Source organism: Branchiostoma floridae, chromosome 15 (genome assembly GCF_000003815.2).
Source record: "Branchiostoma floridae strain S238N-H82 chromosome 15, Bfl_VNyyK, whole genome shotgun sequence".
Classification (NCBI taxonomy): domain Eukaryota; kingdom Metazoa; phylum Chordata; class Leptocardii; order Amphioxiformes; family Branchiostomatidae; genus Branchiostoma; species Branchiostoma floridae.
The window spans coordinates 3,296,743-3,313,755 of record NC_049993.1 but is presented as its reverse complement, the minus strand read 5'-3'; the positions used below and the strand labels follow the sequence as shown (position 1 = coordinate 3,313,755).

At 39.7% G+C, this 17,013-nt stretch overlaps 3 protein-coding genes across 3 annotated transcripts in view; 2 read left to right on the top strand and 1 right to left on the bottom strand.

The window, feature by feature from the left end:
• The window catches only part of LOC118432186 (fibropellin-1-like), a 33,649-nt gene extending 29,372 nt beyond the window's left edge, over positions 1-4,277 (bottom strand). The window contains exons 1-7 of the mRNA XM_035843715.1: positions 4,247-4,277; positions 3,280-3,408; positions 2,900-3,013; positions 2,230-2,343; positions 1,730-1,843; positions 1,248-1,361; positions 701-814 (exon numbers count right to left, since the gene is read on the bottom strand). Of these exons, the coding sequence (XP_035699608.1) occupies positions 701-814; positions 1,248-1,361; positions 1,730-1,843; positions 2,230-2,343; positions 2,900-3,013; positions 3,280-3,408; positions 4,247-4,277 (730 nt within the window). The remainder of the gene's footprint in view (positions 1-700; positions 815-1,247; positions 1,362-1,729; positions 1,844-2,229; positions 2,344-2,899; positions 3,014-3,279; positions 3,409-4,246) is intronic.
• A 5,470-nt stretch (positions 4,278-9,747) lies between these two features.
• LOC118432184 lies at positions 9,748-10,853 on the top strand. The gene is made up of 2 exons (XM_035843714.1): positions 9,748-10,038; positions 10,411-10,853. The coding sequence occupies exons 1-2, from the start codon at positions 9,813-9,815 to the stop codon at positions 10,851-10,853; spliced, it is 669 nt and encodes a 222-aa protein (XP_035699607.1). The 5' UTR covers positions 9,748-9,812.
• A 1,197-nt stretch (positions 10,854-12,050) lies between these two features.
• LOC118432324 (cytochrome P450 2C9-like) lies at positions 12,051-16,735 on the top strand. Its single transcript, XM_035843870.1, has 5 exons — positions 12,051-12,217; positions 12,957-13,152; positions 13,689-13,917; positions 14,866-15,586; positions 16,277-16,735. The coding sequence occupies exons 1-4, from the start codon at positions 12,215-12,217 to the stop codon at positions 15,392-15,394; spliced, it is 957 nt and encodes a 318-aa protein (XP_035699763.1). The 5' UTR covers positions 12,051-12,214; the 3' UTR covers positions 15,395-15,586; positions 16,277-16,735.
• The last annotated feature ends 278 nt before the right edge of the window (positions 16,736-17,013 follow it).

Here is a 17,013-nt window from a genome sequence, read left to right as displayed (position 1 = left end):
AAATGATTTCTTTTGTTTAGACACCAAACGGTGTCAAGTTTTACATTTTGTTTCCAGCAGGAAACGTTCAATTATTTTGAGCTGTACAGAGATTAAAATACAAATAGTTGCGTCATATTGAAATCAACTCAGTCACTAATGAAAACTTGAACAACACATTGACATATTCTAATCTCAGGAAGATATATGACTTTGCCTTTGTGCAAAATTTCAACTCATTCGATAAAAAAATGCGCCTGCCATGAAACAAATGGCATTACTTTCTGAACCACCCTCGTATGCATTGACATTGTTTGCGGGTAGCTATGTTTAAATGAATTCTTCATGATTTGGGATAATAAGAATTTGCCGGTACCATGTTTCTATTGGAAATTTTAATCTATAATGACTCAAAATTTGTTATACCCACTATGAAAGCCATAGGTAGAAAATTTTCTGTTTCAAAATAATGCCCTTCATAGCCAGGGGTACGTGTTTTCTTTACAAAGCGGTCGAAAATTCATTATAGTAATGGAATAGATGAATGAATATTGCAAGGAAGTAGTTCTCGTCTTGTAGGTATGTAGGTATACTTGCACTTTCAAAAAATGTTTTACTTGAAATAAAAGCCACATGGGTCATTACTTGATTTTTAATTGTAACTAAGGCATTAGAATATTTCCGGTGTCACGGAAGACCGTGCTATGAATGGAAAACTTGCCCGTTTCACAATGAACTCCTTCATAGCTAGAAGGACAAGTACACGTATAGCCGTTGAAATAGTTCCAGCAAATTCCGCCATTTTGACACGGAGTAGAGGCACATTCGTCTACGTCTGCAACGACATACAAAAAGTCTCTTGTCAAAACCTAAAATAATTATGATATCAACATTTCTAAAGTCAATTGTTCCGAAATTGATGAAACAGCTTCAGCAGCTTTTATTCCTAGAAAATCATACGATGTCAAATAATATTCATTTGCTAGAGACAAACGACCGGAAAATTCTTTGTTTTGTCATTGAATATAAATAAAATTCAACAGTTATTGCAAGAAAAAATATTTTCTTTCTGTCAATCTATATCACAAACATACTTTGGTATTTTAAGGGAAATTTAAATTTAATCCTTAGGCTGCTGGCGTTTCTGACCAGAATGTATTCCAATGTATGCTTGGTTAAACAAAAGTAACATAGATGAAGTTTTGATTTTTAAGAACCCCTTGGAAACTGTCGAATATTTTAGAAAAAGAGTCAATGAGAAAACTTGCCTGTTTGGCAATCATCTCCTTCGTAGCCGGGAGCACAAGTACAGGTGTAGCCGTTGACCATTTCCTCGCAAGTTCCGCCATTTTGACACGGATTGGAGACACATTCGTCTACGTCTGAAATGATAAAAATAAGGCTCGTCATGATCATTCAAAACTCTCGCCATGATCATTTAACATACTGCAAAGTCAATTGCTCCACAAAAAATTAAGTGTGCGTAATTTCTTTTTTACACATATTTGGCACAAACATCTAATTGTTCAAGAGATTTTTTTCTAAATCTTTTTTTGCGTTTTCAAAGGGGTCGTAGTCAAAAATTAAAAGTAACAAACCCCCAGAAATGTTATACCGGATAAAAGGTCATATTTTTCATTTACTTCAAACTAAAACAACTAATATGGAATAGTTGAAAGCTTTTTTCACTAAAATAGTGCCGTGAACAAATTACGGTGTACAATGAGTAAGTTATGGCAAGAAAACTTACCCGTTTCGCAGTGAACTCCTTCATATCCAGGAGCACAAGTACAGGTGTAGCCGTTGACTTCGTCCTCGCAATTTCCGCCATTCTGACACGGAGTAGAGGCGCATTCGTCTACGTCTGCAACGACATACAAAAGTCTCTTGTCAAAACTTAAGCCATGATATCAACATTTTCAATATTGATTGTTCCAAAAGTGATGACGCAGTTTAAGCAGCTGTTATTTCTAACAAATATTATGATGGAAAATTTACTTGTTGAAGACAAACTGTAAGATACAAACGAAATTTTTTCTTGTTTTAATGTCGTCTTATATCAATAATAGTAAATGATATCCAACTGTTATTGTGGGAAAGAAAGTGTTCTTTCTGCCAAACTTCTTGAAACTTAGTTAAGTATTTTCAAGTAAATATGGTAATTTAAACAAAAGTAACATACGCTGAAAACAAGTTCTAATCTTTTGAAATGTCGAATGAACGAAAAAAATAATTAATGAGAAAACTTGCCTGTTTGACAATCATCTCCATCATAGCCAGGAGCACAAGTACAGGTGTAGCCGTTGACATTGTCCTCGCAAGTTGCACCATTTTGACACGGAGTAGAGGAGCATTCGTCTACCTCTGTAATGAGATACACAAAGTCCTTTCAAAGTTATATTTATCATTTTGAAAGTCAGTTGGTTAGAAAATCTGATGATTCCCTCTTTTCCCTTTTATAGATTCCAAATCACGTGCCAAAGGAAAATGACAAAACTATTGCTGCGTTCCTAATAGCGCCATCTAAAATTAATAGAAAAGGAAAATTGCTAGACTTATACAGTATTATACCAGCCAAACCTTCTTTTGGTTCTCCCGTAGACGTTTCGGCGACTGTCGTCTTCATCAGTACATCATTTCTGTACTGTTGAAAATGACAGATAGTCTACGGAAGAATCAAAAGAAGGTTATAAAACGAGGAAGACTTTGTTTAATTGATCTGCCAACCTGATGAAACTATTTACGGAGTATCATACCAGTCATAAAGTTGGGAAGGGTGTTGTTTTGCTGTCGTTTGAGGTGCTTGTTCGAATATCAAGGACTTTTTTCTTTGTATTTTCTTTGCTACACCATTGAAAATAAATAGTAACAAAATATATGAATTTTATTATCGCCAAAGGGCTGTAATAGGAAAACTTGCCCGTTTCACAATGAACTCCATCATAGCCAGGAGCACAGGTACATGTGAAGCCGTTTATGACGTCCTCGCAAGTTCCACCATTTTCACAAGGAGAGGAGGCGCACCCGTTTAATTCTGAAGCGGCATACAAGAAATGTCCGTAAAAAAAACGATCGGAAATTGAGATTAATAAGAGGAAGCGTATTTGCAAGCTCTTGCAATTGCCCTGAGTTGTGGGCATTTTTATGTATATTACACGTATACATTTCTTTTTTTTTTCGTTTCCACAAACAGCCCAGCCGGGCCCTGGTTTAAAAATCTTACGTTAGCCATACTAGTACCTTCACACACAAGGTCGTTTCCTGTCCATCGACCGTTCTTACAGAGTGCCCTCCCCCCACCTGACGCCCTGACGTATCCTGTCGGGCAGGTGAAAGTGCATGCGTAACCGGCTGGATAACTGGTCAGGTCCGGATCACAATCACTGGGGTAATCTTCGGGGTGGCTGGGTGCATCATTACATGGGTTGCCTGGGTATATGGAATATGTTTTCTAAGCTACTTCTAACAATTCTATCAACACACAATAGCAAATAATGTAATGATAAACATGTACAACAGAAGCCGTTTAATTGCACACCCAATTGCCAGTGTATTTCGTGCAATTATCCGAGTGGTGCAATACTGCGAAGATATCAATCTGGAGTGCACCAGTTTGGGATTTTGGAATTCAGTGCAATAAGTAGAGGTGTGCAGTTATCCGTTGTGCAATTAACTGGCCTCTACTGTATTCAGATTATCAAACTGACTACATTGTAGCGTAAATGATTTTTAAAAAACGTATGCATAATTGTCGTTAAAAGCGGGCATACGCTCGTATGTGTTGCAAGGTATGCTTAAGTTAGCAAATGCAAATGCCCAAACATCAAGAAAAACTACGTATCATTATCGTAAAATTATGACGTTCGGTGCAACATTCGTAGGACAATACAACACAGCAGCATAATGTTAACTATGTAGGTATAATGAATCAATGGAAGCTTAATAATATGCAATATATCAAGGATTGCTCTGCTATCAGCTATAGAAAGAATACCGTAACTAATGATTGTAATACTATATCCATTGTAATACTATATTAAAGAACAAAGCCCTTATTGTTATGTTAATTAGGTTGTTAAGCTTTATTCTATAATTCTATTTTGTACTTTTTGTAATAGTTGTTACCATACATTGTACCATATGCATGTACAATTGTCGTGCAATAAAGTTCTTATGCAATATATCTAAAAGTTTGCCACTCACAACGACACTTCAGTCCGGTTCCTGCACGTTTCCACCACTTTGACCGGCCCGTAACATAGCATACCCTCCTCTTTTTCCCCTTGCGCCTTATGCATCCTTCCCTGCATTCAAACATGCAGACAGTGCCTCCAGGGTATCGGCCTTCGTCATTTGGACTCTGGTTGCAGACACTTGTCGTATCTTTTAACACCAAAGGCTCGCACTTTTCTGCAAGATAAACACATTTCAAGGTAGAAAACACCTCACGGATCGCAAAATAATAAGAATAGATTTCTGCATGTTAAGTAAGCTGCGAGTGTGTTTTTTGCTTAACTTTTGTGTTAAAATGCGTTTCTTCTTTCCCAAAGTAGGCATTTTTCTGGCAACCAAGTGGGTCTTTTGTTTACCTTTATCTTTATATTATATAAATTTAAGCCAATCAAACCGCTACATTGTTGTCTTTGAATTGACAACAGTTAGTATTTAGCAAATAGATAGCTTCACAGTAGGGATGTAAGTGCCAGACTTACCCACCTTAGAAATATATACTCATATTCCACAATTGACAAATCAATATACAGTAAAAAATTAAATCTTAGCAAAACGAAACACGGACATCTGGTGTGCTACACAATTATGAATGAACAAAATGTATATAACGTTGCCACATATATTAACAATTCAAAAAAGTTTGCACAAGTAGGTGACATATTCTTGTATACATAACATAGTAATCTCTACTTACTGGTAACTCCATTGACTGTACCCGCATAGAGCACAATGGTAAGACAAAGCAGAAGACCAATGGTGACCCTAAAACAAAACAAAAACAGAGGTTCTGATACCTGAAGCGTCATTTTATATTCTAAGCATTAGTAGATTTCACACATATTAACATAATATGTGCATGATTTATCGTGCCTTGAACTAAAAACACATGCCAAGAATGAAATTCAAATCAGGAATCAGATAGTATATCTTTACCTTTGCATTATTCAAATTATTGTGCAAATAAAGTGGCACTTACCATAATTTGATCTCCTCCGTCCAGTTATATGGCGTTATTATTTGGAATTTCATTTTAACATTACTTAATATCCAGATGATTTCCATATTTACATAACCTATGCAATACAGACACATATGCAAAATGGTCTGACGATTGAACAAGTTTATAGTCTCATATCACGGAGTCCCAAATAGTGTAGTTTAGTCTTTGAAATTTGTCGTCAATTGAAAGAAGTCGCCTTACTTTTGATTTGATGCGATTTTCTTACTATACAAATATACAAACACCCATTCTAGCAAATTACGTTAAGCTGGATGGGCTCTTACTCATAGCATAAGCTAGTAGGATACCGGTCGGACAAGATACGTAATTGGGTAATTAAGCAGACAGTCAGCAAATGAGCCCAATGGTTTAATGTTCAGGCGCTCCCTCTTTCGGGCTATCTGATATCTGCAGCCGCGCAGTGACTGAGGTAGCAGAACACAGTAATTATGCGCAACCCCCGGGGTCCATGACGCGGGTACATGAAATAGTACGGTTTAACGTTGTTGAAGGAGAGATAAAAAGCCTTATGGGACAGTCAGATATAGTGGTGCGTGGTCACGGAAGGTATCGACTCTGAGACTGTATGATTTGGGTTGAGAATGTTTTGTATTTCGTGTATAAATGCACTCCATTCCGCAACTGGCTTTCTAACGTAAGTCAACTGCAGTCATTTGACCTTCGCAGAGCGGCGTTTCAAAGCGGGCGTCAGAAGGCGATACGCTGACATGACTTTTTTAAAAACATTTTTGTGTCTTACACCGTAAACTCAAACATATCCGTTTTTGTTTTCCTAAAGTGCACTCTACTATATATTTTTCCATGTCGAAGCCAGTTAAGTATAGAAATCCTGATACAGTCAAACCTGCCCGAGCGACCACCTCTTCTTAGCGGCCACCTGGCCATTACGATCGCTTTTTCTCGGGCCCGAAAATTTTCCTCATTGACGTAAGCATTAAACGACCTATTCACAACGACCACCTGTCCAACGCGACCGCCAAAAATTGAGACCAAATCCCTGCCCATAACGACCATGTCATTTTCAAACCTTGAGGTGTCATCGATTTTCAATGATAACTAGCGCGATTTTGTGCCGAATTCGGCCAGTTTGCGTCGGCTTCTGGCAACCATTAAGATGTTATGTTCAAAATAAAGATAGCGGTGGATGCACGAGCGTGTGCTTGCTATTCGCCATTAAACACAATGGAAACTATTTAAACTATACATCGGGCATGTTGTGAGTCGATACTCTTCTAACCGAACACCTGGCCAAATTAACCACTTTTGCCCAGTCCCCCAGGTGGTCATCTTGGGCAGGTTTGACTGTAAAGAAATCCTCATAGACCGAAAACTGTGTTCTTCTACCACCACTGAAGAGTTGACATTTGCAGACATACCGTTTGTGACGTGGTATCAATTATTTTGTCATTATGGAGGCGTGTCCACAAGGTCGAGTCATTTTGTTTACATTGTCGTTTAAGCTCATGTTTAAGCCATGGCTTCCCAACCACTCTCAACATTCTCCCAACTGTGGTTAAGAGTCGGTTGGGAGCTACCCTGGGAGCAAGACAGGACCGGATAGCTAGCGAGTTTTGTTCGGGGAGCCAAGGCAGTTAGCCCGCCGATCTCACATTAGCGCCCCGGGGAGTTTAAGCCCGAAGAAGTTATCGCTACTCTCAGGTGGACCAAATCGGGCGTAAACTCCCCGGGGCGCTAATAGGAGCTCGCCGGGCTTGACTGTCTTGGGCCACCGGATAAACTGTTCTAGCTGCCCGATCCCGGCTGGCTCCCAGGGTAGTTGGAAGCAAAGTTGGATGAGGCAGTTGCAATTGGTCGGTGACGTTTGCCACTATTCAGATTCGCCAGCAGAATGTTTCAAAGAGCTCAAAACATTCGGGAAAGGACGAGATGTCTGGAATGAGTTGGGAAAAAGTTTTGGACTGGTTGGAAGGTGGTTGGGAGTAAGCCAGCAATGGTTGAGATGCGGTTAAGGACTTTTCCCATCTTAAATGTACTCTCACAAATTTTCAAAGCTTCTACGGTAACTAATGGACACTCATTGACCATCTACACACTCTCTGGCCAGCCTGTGATACAATATCATACACCACCATTGGAGGTTACATGGACGTAATACAATCACACCACATTCGGTAAATTATCTCAAGAAATCTCTCGCTATGCTATATAAGATAAAACACAACATTGTCTACACAGATGGGTTGAGGGATAAACTACAGCCCGCCTCACCCCGAGCGAGACGTTCACATGACAGGCACTGCTGGTACAACCTGTCTGTAAGACACTGTACCGTAAGGCTTCCTTTTTACCGCGTACTATCAGTGACTGGAACCTACTACCACAAGCGGCAGCCGAAGCCGCCACCATTTACACGTTTGGTATCCAAGCTTATGTGAAAACCTAAACCTTGGCCGGTGACCTTGACCCTTCACCAACAAGCGACAGAATAATCAGCACGTTGATTGTGGTCGCTTCAAAAGGAAGAGGAAGAGGAACCAAGTGGACGTAACTCCACGCTTGTCTTTTTCGGAAATCGACAACTTCTCTGGACTTTCTCCCACTTTCCAAATATTTAGCAATCTTTTAAGTTTAAGGTAGTGAACTAATTTGTCGATAGTTTACGTGGAATTTAGAAAGCTGTGGCCTGGCCGATAAAGACTAGAAGAATGTTCTAAATCAACCGCTCGCGCACTGGCTAGCATAAATACGGCTCTAAATTAACTTATATTTCGTACTACTATGTGGCCTATGTTTTTAAGTCTTGCTCTAAGTAAAAAACTACGCCAGTTATTGAAACAAGTGATTTAATTTAGCTATAGTACGGTAAAGTTTAACAATATTTCAAAATATTTTGATAAGTAGCAAGGCGATAACCGATACCTACCGCATTTTAGCACCATAAATAAGAAGATGATGTGGCTTTAAAACATGTTAAGATACCCGTAACATATGCTAAAAACAACCAGAAAAATAGTTTTTGCTAGTGGCACTTCGAGAGGGGCGTGAGCCGGCCGCCTATGTGACCTCATCGCTATTTGCTCTCACCACCGACAATTTTTCTGCTGAACAAATATCCCACATAACCTAAACACAGCAGACTGTGTGTAAAAGCCATGTAAAGATAACGTCTGTAAGAACATATTAAGTATTATTTGGTACTCACCGCATGTTACTAGAGCTACCGAATTTCCAGCCGTCTCAGACGGGGTATTTGACAAAATGGATCGACACACTTTGCCCTTTCAAGATGAAAGTTAATTGAGGATAGTCTCCAAAACAGGCTTCTGTGACGTTTTTATATTACCTCTTTCCGTCCGATAACGACCAATATTCTGATTAGCTCCAGTTCTTCTGGCAGCGTTTGCTAATTGTGCGTACGACAGCAACTAACAATCTTTACATATTTTGCGAAAATGGCAGCCAAGAAAGGCCCTCCGAAGCCTGCTATGTTGACTGTCATAAGGAAATGACCTTCGGCGAAAATAGTCTTCAGTGCCCATGGGCACTCGTGGACTGGGTGATGACACCTACCATTGTTCTCAGATTGTTTGGCCAGTTTTCAAAGCCGCTTGAAGATAAAAAATTGACTGACATTGATACATGTAGATAGGTATCCCATTGCATAGACTTGAAAGCTGTGTCGTCTGAAATATCAAAACGCTTGATGAATGCATTTTCTGTTGTTTAAGGTAGGAGAAGAGCTAGAATGTTACAAGGGTCAGTAGGAGTGGATAATGGGTGCCAAGACAACAACCAACGTCATACATACTTAATTACGTTGACGTCATTCAATCACACTAGAATGGCAGGTTATCTGACGAAATTAAGCGTGCATAACTCCAACGGCTGTCTGTTGTGTCACACGCTTGACTTTGTCGGATAATTTGTTATTGTGGATAAGGCGAAAACCTGTCTGCACTCAGCCCCACTTTTAACATCTTCACCCATCCGTAAAAATAACAACAGACTAGAAAGGTAAATTTGCGAGCAGATGTATCTATATACCTTCATATTTTTCTCACTTCACTCAGGTGAAAGATGAGTACCTAGCTTCAGCCGTCCGTCGGATAGGGCATTAAATGGAGTTCCCGTATTTGGGGAGAGTCACACCTCGATATATACCATTATCATATAGTCAGGGGACGTGGGCCAATCAGAAGGCCCCATTTCATGCTGGTTATGACGCCGTAACAGCCATGCATTAAATTTTTGATTATCACATATGTGATAAAACTTTTGAAAGTTTAAACCAATCAGGAGGACAGGACGCTGGCCAATCAGAATGAGATATCCAGGAATCGTCCATCTGCCAAGATAGGGGAATAAGTACAGGCATGGCAGGGGGGATGGCTCCCTCTATTAACATCGGTAGTGCGTGTTTCTTTGTTCAAAGAAAACATTTGCTGTCTTAAAACAACATTAAATTACCTATAATATTTCAACCAATAAGATCTATTTCAAGATATGTCCAATTTAAACTGAAAAATGAAAATAAAATTATTTGTACCCCCCGCGCTTTCAAGTTAAACGGTCCGCAGACGATAATGACACAGCGGTCCGCCATTTTGAACGTCACGAAATGGATGACCAGAACCTACCGTTCTTTGGAGAAGACTTATATCAGTTTGTTAGGAATGAAATTCTCCAGACTTGTCAGCCACAGCAAGCACAGGAAATGCCACAGCCTCAGGAAAGCCGGCAAAGGTTTTCGGCGCTGGACAGTAACGAGCTGGACAAACTCGAGCACGGCAGGGTTGAGAAGTGCACGGAATGGTCAACAGTTTGGGGAGTGAAGCTGTTCAAAGGTGGGAATTATTTTTTTATTTTTCTGCATGATTAGCACAAATATTATGCAATACAAGTTTAGGTATTTAGGAAATGCACCGCATGGGAATTTGGGTACCTAATGGCTGCAAATGATACACCAGATGAATTTTTAATTTTCCAGCAAAATTATAGCTGAGTTTACTGTTGATATAACGTGATATGTTCACATATATTTATCGTAGGCAAGAAACCTTAGACCTTAGGTCCTCCCGTGCCTTAAATGGCTATTTGAGCAGCTATTTTCCATCGACAAACTAGAAAAAAAAATAATAACATCAATGACAACAGCCTAAAAAAATACTGAATGAAGTGGAAATAAATATTAAGACTTCTGTAAATTATCATTTCAGCATGGCTACAGGAACGAGACCATGACACAGCATGTGAGCAGCTACCACCTGAGGAGTTGGCAGGTCTACTGAGACAGTTCTATGGCGAGGTGCGGAAAGATGACGGTACCCCATATGCTAAGGCATCTTATGCATGTTTGAGAGCAGCTATTCACCGCCACCTAACAGGACCACCCTACCACTGCAAGTACAACATTTTGAAAGATAAGGAGTTCCAAGCAGCTAATAATCTGTACATCGGAGTGCTTAAGCAACTGAAGAGAGATGGCAAGGACACTTGCAAGAGTTATCCACCCATCCTGGCAAGCGATCTAAGAAAGATGTTTGAAACAAAGACTTTGAGTGTTGATAACCTTCTAATGAGAACAAAAGAACAAAATCTGGGCTATTTAGGTACCACTTGGTACCAGTTGGCTGTTTGTAGGGACAACTGTGTTGTATGAATCGACTTTGTTATTTAAAGCCTTCAAACTGTATTTATTGAATGTACTGAATAAAGGATGTATGTATTATAAAGGAATTTGTCGCTTAAATGGGTCAGTTTAGGTAGGCTATATGATAATAGCGTTAATGACCCGCCTGTTCCTCGGTATATATGGTGTCATAACGCCTGGTCCTTTGCTATAACCACCTCATAAAACCACCTATTTTGCTTCGCTCACTCGGTGGTTTTATTCGGTGGTTATAGCAAAGGACCAGGCGTTATGACACCATATACACCTCGGGGCGAGTCATTAACCCTTAATTATAAACCCACCGTACTTATGGAAAAGAGTAGGGGTCCTTCCTAGTGTGAGCGGATCAAACCTTACATTCTGGTCTCTGGGTTTACATCTTGCAACGGTCTGTTTGTATGAAGATTGATAATACTTGTGACAATCTTGAATATGTACAGTAACTGTCCTTGTCTTGTGTACATAAGCGGAAAAACCACGCTATATTGTCTACTGCGGGTATGTAATACCAAAGTTTAAAGTCTCATAACGTGTTCAATTTGTAGAGAAAATACGACACAATTTCCGTTTTTTTTTTCTTTCTTTCTTGAAAAACAACGGTGTCGAATCACTAGCATGCTGTGTGCGTGTTGTTATCAAGAAATAAAAGTGTGATTCAGTACTTGTATGAAAGAACCGTAATTCCGAGTCATTCTCAAATTGGATCTTTTTTCAAATTCAATTTTGGAACAGTCCATTTTGCAAGGAGGAGCGGAGTAAAAATAGCTGAATTTGCTCCTAAGCAAATACCGGCCTTTCTAGTTAAAAAATGCCGTCTTAGAAAAATCTAAGTGGTCAGGACAATTAAACTAATGACCAAAAACTAGTATAAAAACATACAAACGATTATTCATTTTTCTTATACTTAAAATTGTTCTTTAGCTCTTCTTTTCGACCTTGGAATCGACGTTTGCATTCTATCTATGTCATTTATATATATTTTTTTAGGTATATTCTTTTAAAAAATCTACGGCATATATTTGCAGCTGCTTTGTACGATTAATAGCATGGTTGAACACTTTTTTTTGGTAACGGCTCAAAAATTAAAGCGCGAAGGATGTTATCCACATAATCAAATGTACATGATCTAACAAAAACAAATTATGTCCAGTAGGACGTTGACTTTTACAAAGTGCAAGATGGCTGCCGCACAGTTGGTAACGTCTTTAGTTGGTGAGAACGTGATCTTACAGACGGCGCTGGTCCTCTTACTGGTGTACGTGTTGACTTTGTGGTTCTTGAGCACACCTAAAAACCTTCCACCAGGCCCAAGAGGATGGCCTGTCGTCGGTAATATCTTCTCTCTCGCAATGATAAGCATGGTAGTCAGGTATTAAAGAGTGCCCTCACAGTGCAAAAGTACCGAGGTATCGGGTTACTTTCTCAACACTCAGTGTCCAGTGAGTGCTATACGCACTTACCTTATTGGATCTCCAGTGCCGAAGTTACGTCAGCACAAGGTGTCTTGTAAAGCGATTTCAGCACTGGAAATGTCCTATTCGGTACAGGAAACCGAGTACCTTCCGCACAGTAGAAAACCTGTAACGAATTCTAGTGCGGAATTTTCTTCCGCACTGGGCCCCGAGTGCCGATGCTGTTTTCTGCACGACTCCCGCACAGGGTACATTTGCACAAATGCTCTCACTGTGCACAGGGAGTGCGTTGGTCGGTGGAAAAGAAACGCAGAATGGGTCATGAACTGTCTTTGTTTTATCGACAGAAAATCGCCAGTGTAATAGTCGTAAAGATTGAACAATATTTTTTGGGTCGCCAATCAGGCGTAGTTGTGTCGGAAAACCAGAATTTTCAGACCCATTTAGGACCATATTACAATGGACGACTTTAAACCGCCTTACGACTAAAAGTCTAAATAGGGTCGTTTTCGTTCTACGACTTCAATATGACTACCGTTGTCCTGAAAGTAAGTAAACGTTTCCAAGACTACAAAAATAAAAATGTGTTCTTTTCCTTGAAATGCATAACTTCTCACTCCGATGAATGGTACATGTACATATTAACACCACAGTACACTGGCTATATCTTTACCCTAAGGGCCACCGCTTTCTGACGATGACGGAATGGGCGAAGACGTACGGACCTGTCTACCGGATACAGCTGGGGAAGGAAACGATGATTGTGCTTTCCGAATATGACATCATACACGAGGCTCTGGTGAAGAGAGGAGAAGACTTTTCCAGCAGATCAGCTAATAACCCCTTAGTCAAACTTACCAACCCAAAGAGGATAGGTACGCACTACCTCTAAATGTGATTTTTCTTCCGGTCACATTTTAATTAACGCTTCTACCAATAAACCTATTAAACTGCACCTGCGCAAGGAGAGGCATTTTTGATGATAAGCCAACAGCCAACAGTAAAGGCACCTAAGACATAATCAAAAGACATCTAGACATGTATTAAGCGTCGTTCAGAGCCAAAAAAAAAACTATTCACAAGTTTGGGTTCTTAATCTTTAAAATCTTACCTTCAATCTCGTTACGCATGCGCAGTTTAAAAGGCTATCGGATAGACTTGATTACGACCTCGCATTTGTTCTCTCAACGTCTCCTTAAGTACTAGCATAAGGGACATCTATAAGACTCTACAGGCCTTTATACCTTTAGATTGATTGATTGATTGATTGATTGATTGATTGATTGATTGATTGATCCATATCTTCCAGGTATCATCTGGGGTCCTTTCGGTACTCCATTCAAATGCCATTATGCCTTTGGAATAATTCATTCATTCATTGACTGATTGATTGGTTGACCATACATTCCAGGTATCATCTACGCTCCTTTCGGTACTCCATGGAAAGAGCACCGAAAATTTACTCTGATGTCTCTTCGGGAGTTCGGCTTCGGGAAAAGAAGTTTGGAGGGGAATATCCTGGAGGAGTCAGTCGCTCTACAAGCAGAAATCATGAAGATGGTGAACAAACCGTTCGACATTTGCCGCATGGTCCAGAATGCCGTCACTAACGTGATCTGTTCTATTGTGTTCGGATCCAGGTGATCTTCAATAGAATAAATAAATAAAAAGACCAGAGTTTAGCAGCCTCGTACCTCCATGAAATATCGAGAGCTTCCGTAGATTTTATGCAACTGACTTGTTCATTTATATAACCTGTTAAAAAAGTCATTATTAGATCATCAAACATTTAACTAATCTCCTATTCATTGTTCTTCTATTTCAACATTTTTAGTTGTTACATTTCCTACAATGTTATATTCTTATTACATCATTTCATTCATTTCGCCGTTATGATATTGCCTTAGTTATCAATTATTGAACTATTATGATTTCCTTCCGTTTTGTTATTTGATATAATACTTTAGGTTACATTATTGTTTAATGTATATTTTCTAAACATCTATCCAATCTTTATTTAGCTTATGAGTTGTTAAATTGTATTATTATTTGTTACTTTGGAGGAAGACTATGTATAAGCCACGAGGCTTTTTTCTTCCCCCCCCCTGCATGTACTTTCATCCTTTAATTTGTTTTATGTTATCTTTTTTTTAAATATTGTGAAAAATAAATAAAATCAAATTGAATAAAATAAAATAACTTTTTGTCAAATAAATATATAATGTTACCTATTACTAAGCACAAGAGCTATCTAAAATCTCAAAATCGTGATCAAAGCTTGTTCAGATCACGAGGTATCATTCCAGGAAGTTCTTCTGCAGTACCAAGGGAAACCGCTAGGCAGCCTCAAATCCAACAATTTCCAGTGTTTGGCCCACCTCAAAAACACACCAAGTATAAAATCAATTCATCTAGCCGTTTAGAGCTATCTTTTTGACAGACAGACGGAAACACACACAAACGCTAGTAAAAATATAACCTCTATGAATATTTTATGAAGGTAAAAAAGAAGTGCAGTGACGATTATTAGCTATACTAAAACGATTTGTTTATACCACACTATAAACATTGCTTTATCATCTTACTAGGTTCGAATACAACGATGACAAGTTCAAACGCTTGATGGACGCCCTAAACCAAGTAGCTTCCACCAACATTTTGGGCCAGCTGGCCATCTTTTTCCCCATCTTGCGACGTTTTCCAGGATTGGGACGAGGCGCACAAGTTATTGTTGACACAGTGCGCACCATTAAAGCCTACATAAGAGAAGAAATGGACTCCCATAAGAAGACGTTCGATTCCAATGACATCCGGGACTTTATCGACTCGTACGTCAGGGAAACCAAATCTCGCGAGAACGACGACGAGACCACGTTCACTGACGAGTACACAGAAAGGGTGCTGTTTGACTTGTTCATCGCCGGGTCAGAAACCACCCACTATATAATGATACAAAAATCCATTCATATAAGCGGGGGAGGTATATGGTTATTATTATTATTATTATTATTTTTTTTTTGCTTTTTGCCCCGACTCGTCTTGAGCAGCTGTCTTCAGATGTATGAGACTTTCGTTGTTGAGAACAGAAAACGCATCTTGTCGTATAAAGCCCGCTGATTATCTACATCACGTATCAACCCTGCCCTATACCGGCCTGCGATCTTTTTTGTTTTGTTTTACAGACCAACTTGTGGTCCGTCCACCACGACCCGGAACATTTCCCGAACCCCGGAAAGTTCGACCCCGGCCGCTTCTTGGACGCTCAGGGACAGTACCAGAGGGACGACCACGCCATGCAGTTTGGTATCGGTAAGATCCCTCTCTTATGCTTGACGGTCGGCCGCTTGTGAATCTCTCTTCCTCGCCGCTGTGGCCCTAGCCAGCCGTTAGACAGGCAATGATAATGCTTCTTTAGTAAATAGGTAAACCTGATTGGTTAGTAACTTTTCAACGAGAAAAAAAAGATGAGTCTGATTGGCTAGCTAGTTTTCGCTAACGCAACAAGAAGGAAGAATTATAAGTCTTTAATCCTAGGGCTGTTGCTTGACATGTGCAAGCGGCGAACCAGCCATGAAAGGATGCACCGAGAGTTGAACTCAAAGTGTTGCTGTCAATAGATAGTTGTTTCATAGTAAAATATGACCAGGCACTTGGCTTTATTATGTGGAATTTATATGAAAACAGCTCTCTAGATTTTTTCGTAGAATTTTCAACGAAGAAGCAAATGCAATGGGATAATGAGCGGATTGGGATTCGAACCAATATCAGATGTATTTGCATATTCCTCAACAGTAAAATGTAACTATAGTGACCACTCTTGCGTAAGAAAGATACTAGGGAAAGTTTAAGTACACAGGTGGTCACCAAAAACATGATTACTAATGCTTAGGTCAGTAGAAAATTAAACCACTAATCTGTGGCCACAGTGTTTGACCAGCAGGAAATGTCTACTTTTATTCTTCTCGTCTAAAAAGTAATTAACCCTTTAACATTTTTTAGGACCGCGCATGTGTCTAGGGAAGCAGCTGGCAGAGATGGAGCTCTTTGTGTTCTTCACTTCCCTGCTGCAGCACTTCACCTTCAAACTGTCAGAGGGCGCTGCCAACCCTTCCACCACGGGGATCAACGGCATCACTCATTCGCTCAAGAATTTCGAACTCGTAGCTGGGCCACTGGTTTAGGGTCGCTATCGTATGTTAGCTTGTAGATTTTTGCCGGTGCACCGGCTTAGAGGCGAGAGAAGCCGTTCGTTCAACGGCTGCATGCATGGATCGAATGCATAAATGCATGCATGGATCGGTCAATTTAACCAAACTCTTCTTATAGCCCTTCTATACGCCCGATAACGCAATCGGCTAGCGTGGCCGAGCGGTCTACGAGGTCGGTGGATATAACGATTTGCATTTGTAGCCGTGGATCGTGGGTTCGAACCCCACTTGTAACAATTTTTTTTCTTTGTTAGACAAATCTCATGTCATGTTTTTTTTTTAATAAAAGACAGACCAATTCAGTAATTAGCTGTTTAAACTCTTTTTTTCATTTGATTTTGTTGAACATCCAGGCTTTTTCCAAAATACGCACCGGCAAGCTTTTTTTCAGATGCTTTCTTGTTTAACATTCGCCAAGAAAGTTAACGTTTTTGTAGCACAATCGGAGAGTGCCTAAAACGATTTACTTGATATTTAGTATATCAGTAGTCTTGATGAGACCACGAAATGATTAGATTTTGTGCTCCA

Excerpts from the sequence above, each read along its gene's own strand:
- LOC118432184 (XM_035843714.1), top strand. The coding sequence starts at position 9,813 with ATGGATGACCAGAACCTACCGTTCTTTGGAGAAGACTTATATCAGTTT. Across the intron at positions 10,039-10,410 it reads GGGAGTGAAGCTGTTCAAAG|CATGGCTACAGGAACGAGAC; the intron begins GTGGGAATTATT and ends TTATCATTTCAG.
- LOC118432324 (XM_035843870.1), top strand. Across the intron at positions 13,153-13,688 it reads TACCAACCCAAAGAGGATAG|GTATCATCTACGCTCCTTTC; the intron begins GTACGCACTACC and ends CATACATTCCAG. Across the intron at positions 13,918-14,865 it reads TCTATTGTGTTCGGATCCAG|GTTCGAATACAACGATGACA; the intron begins GTGATCTTCAAT and ends TCATCTTACTAG.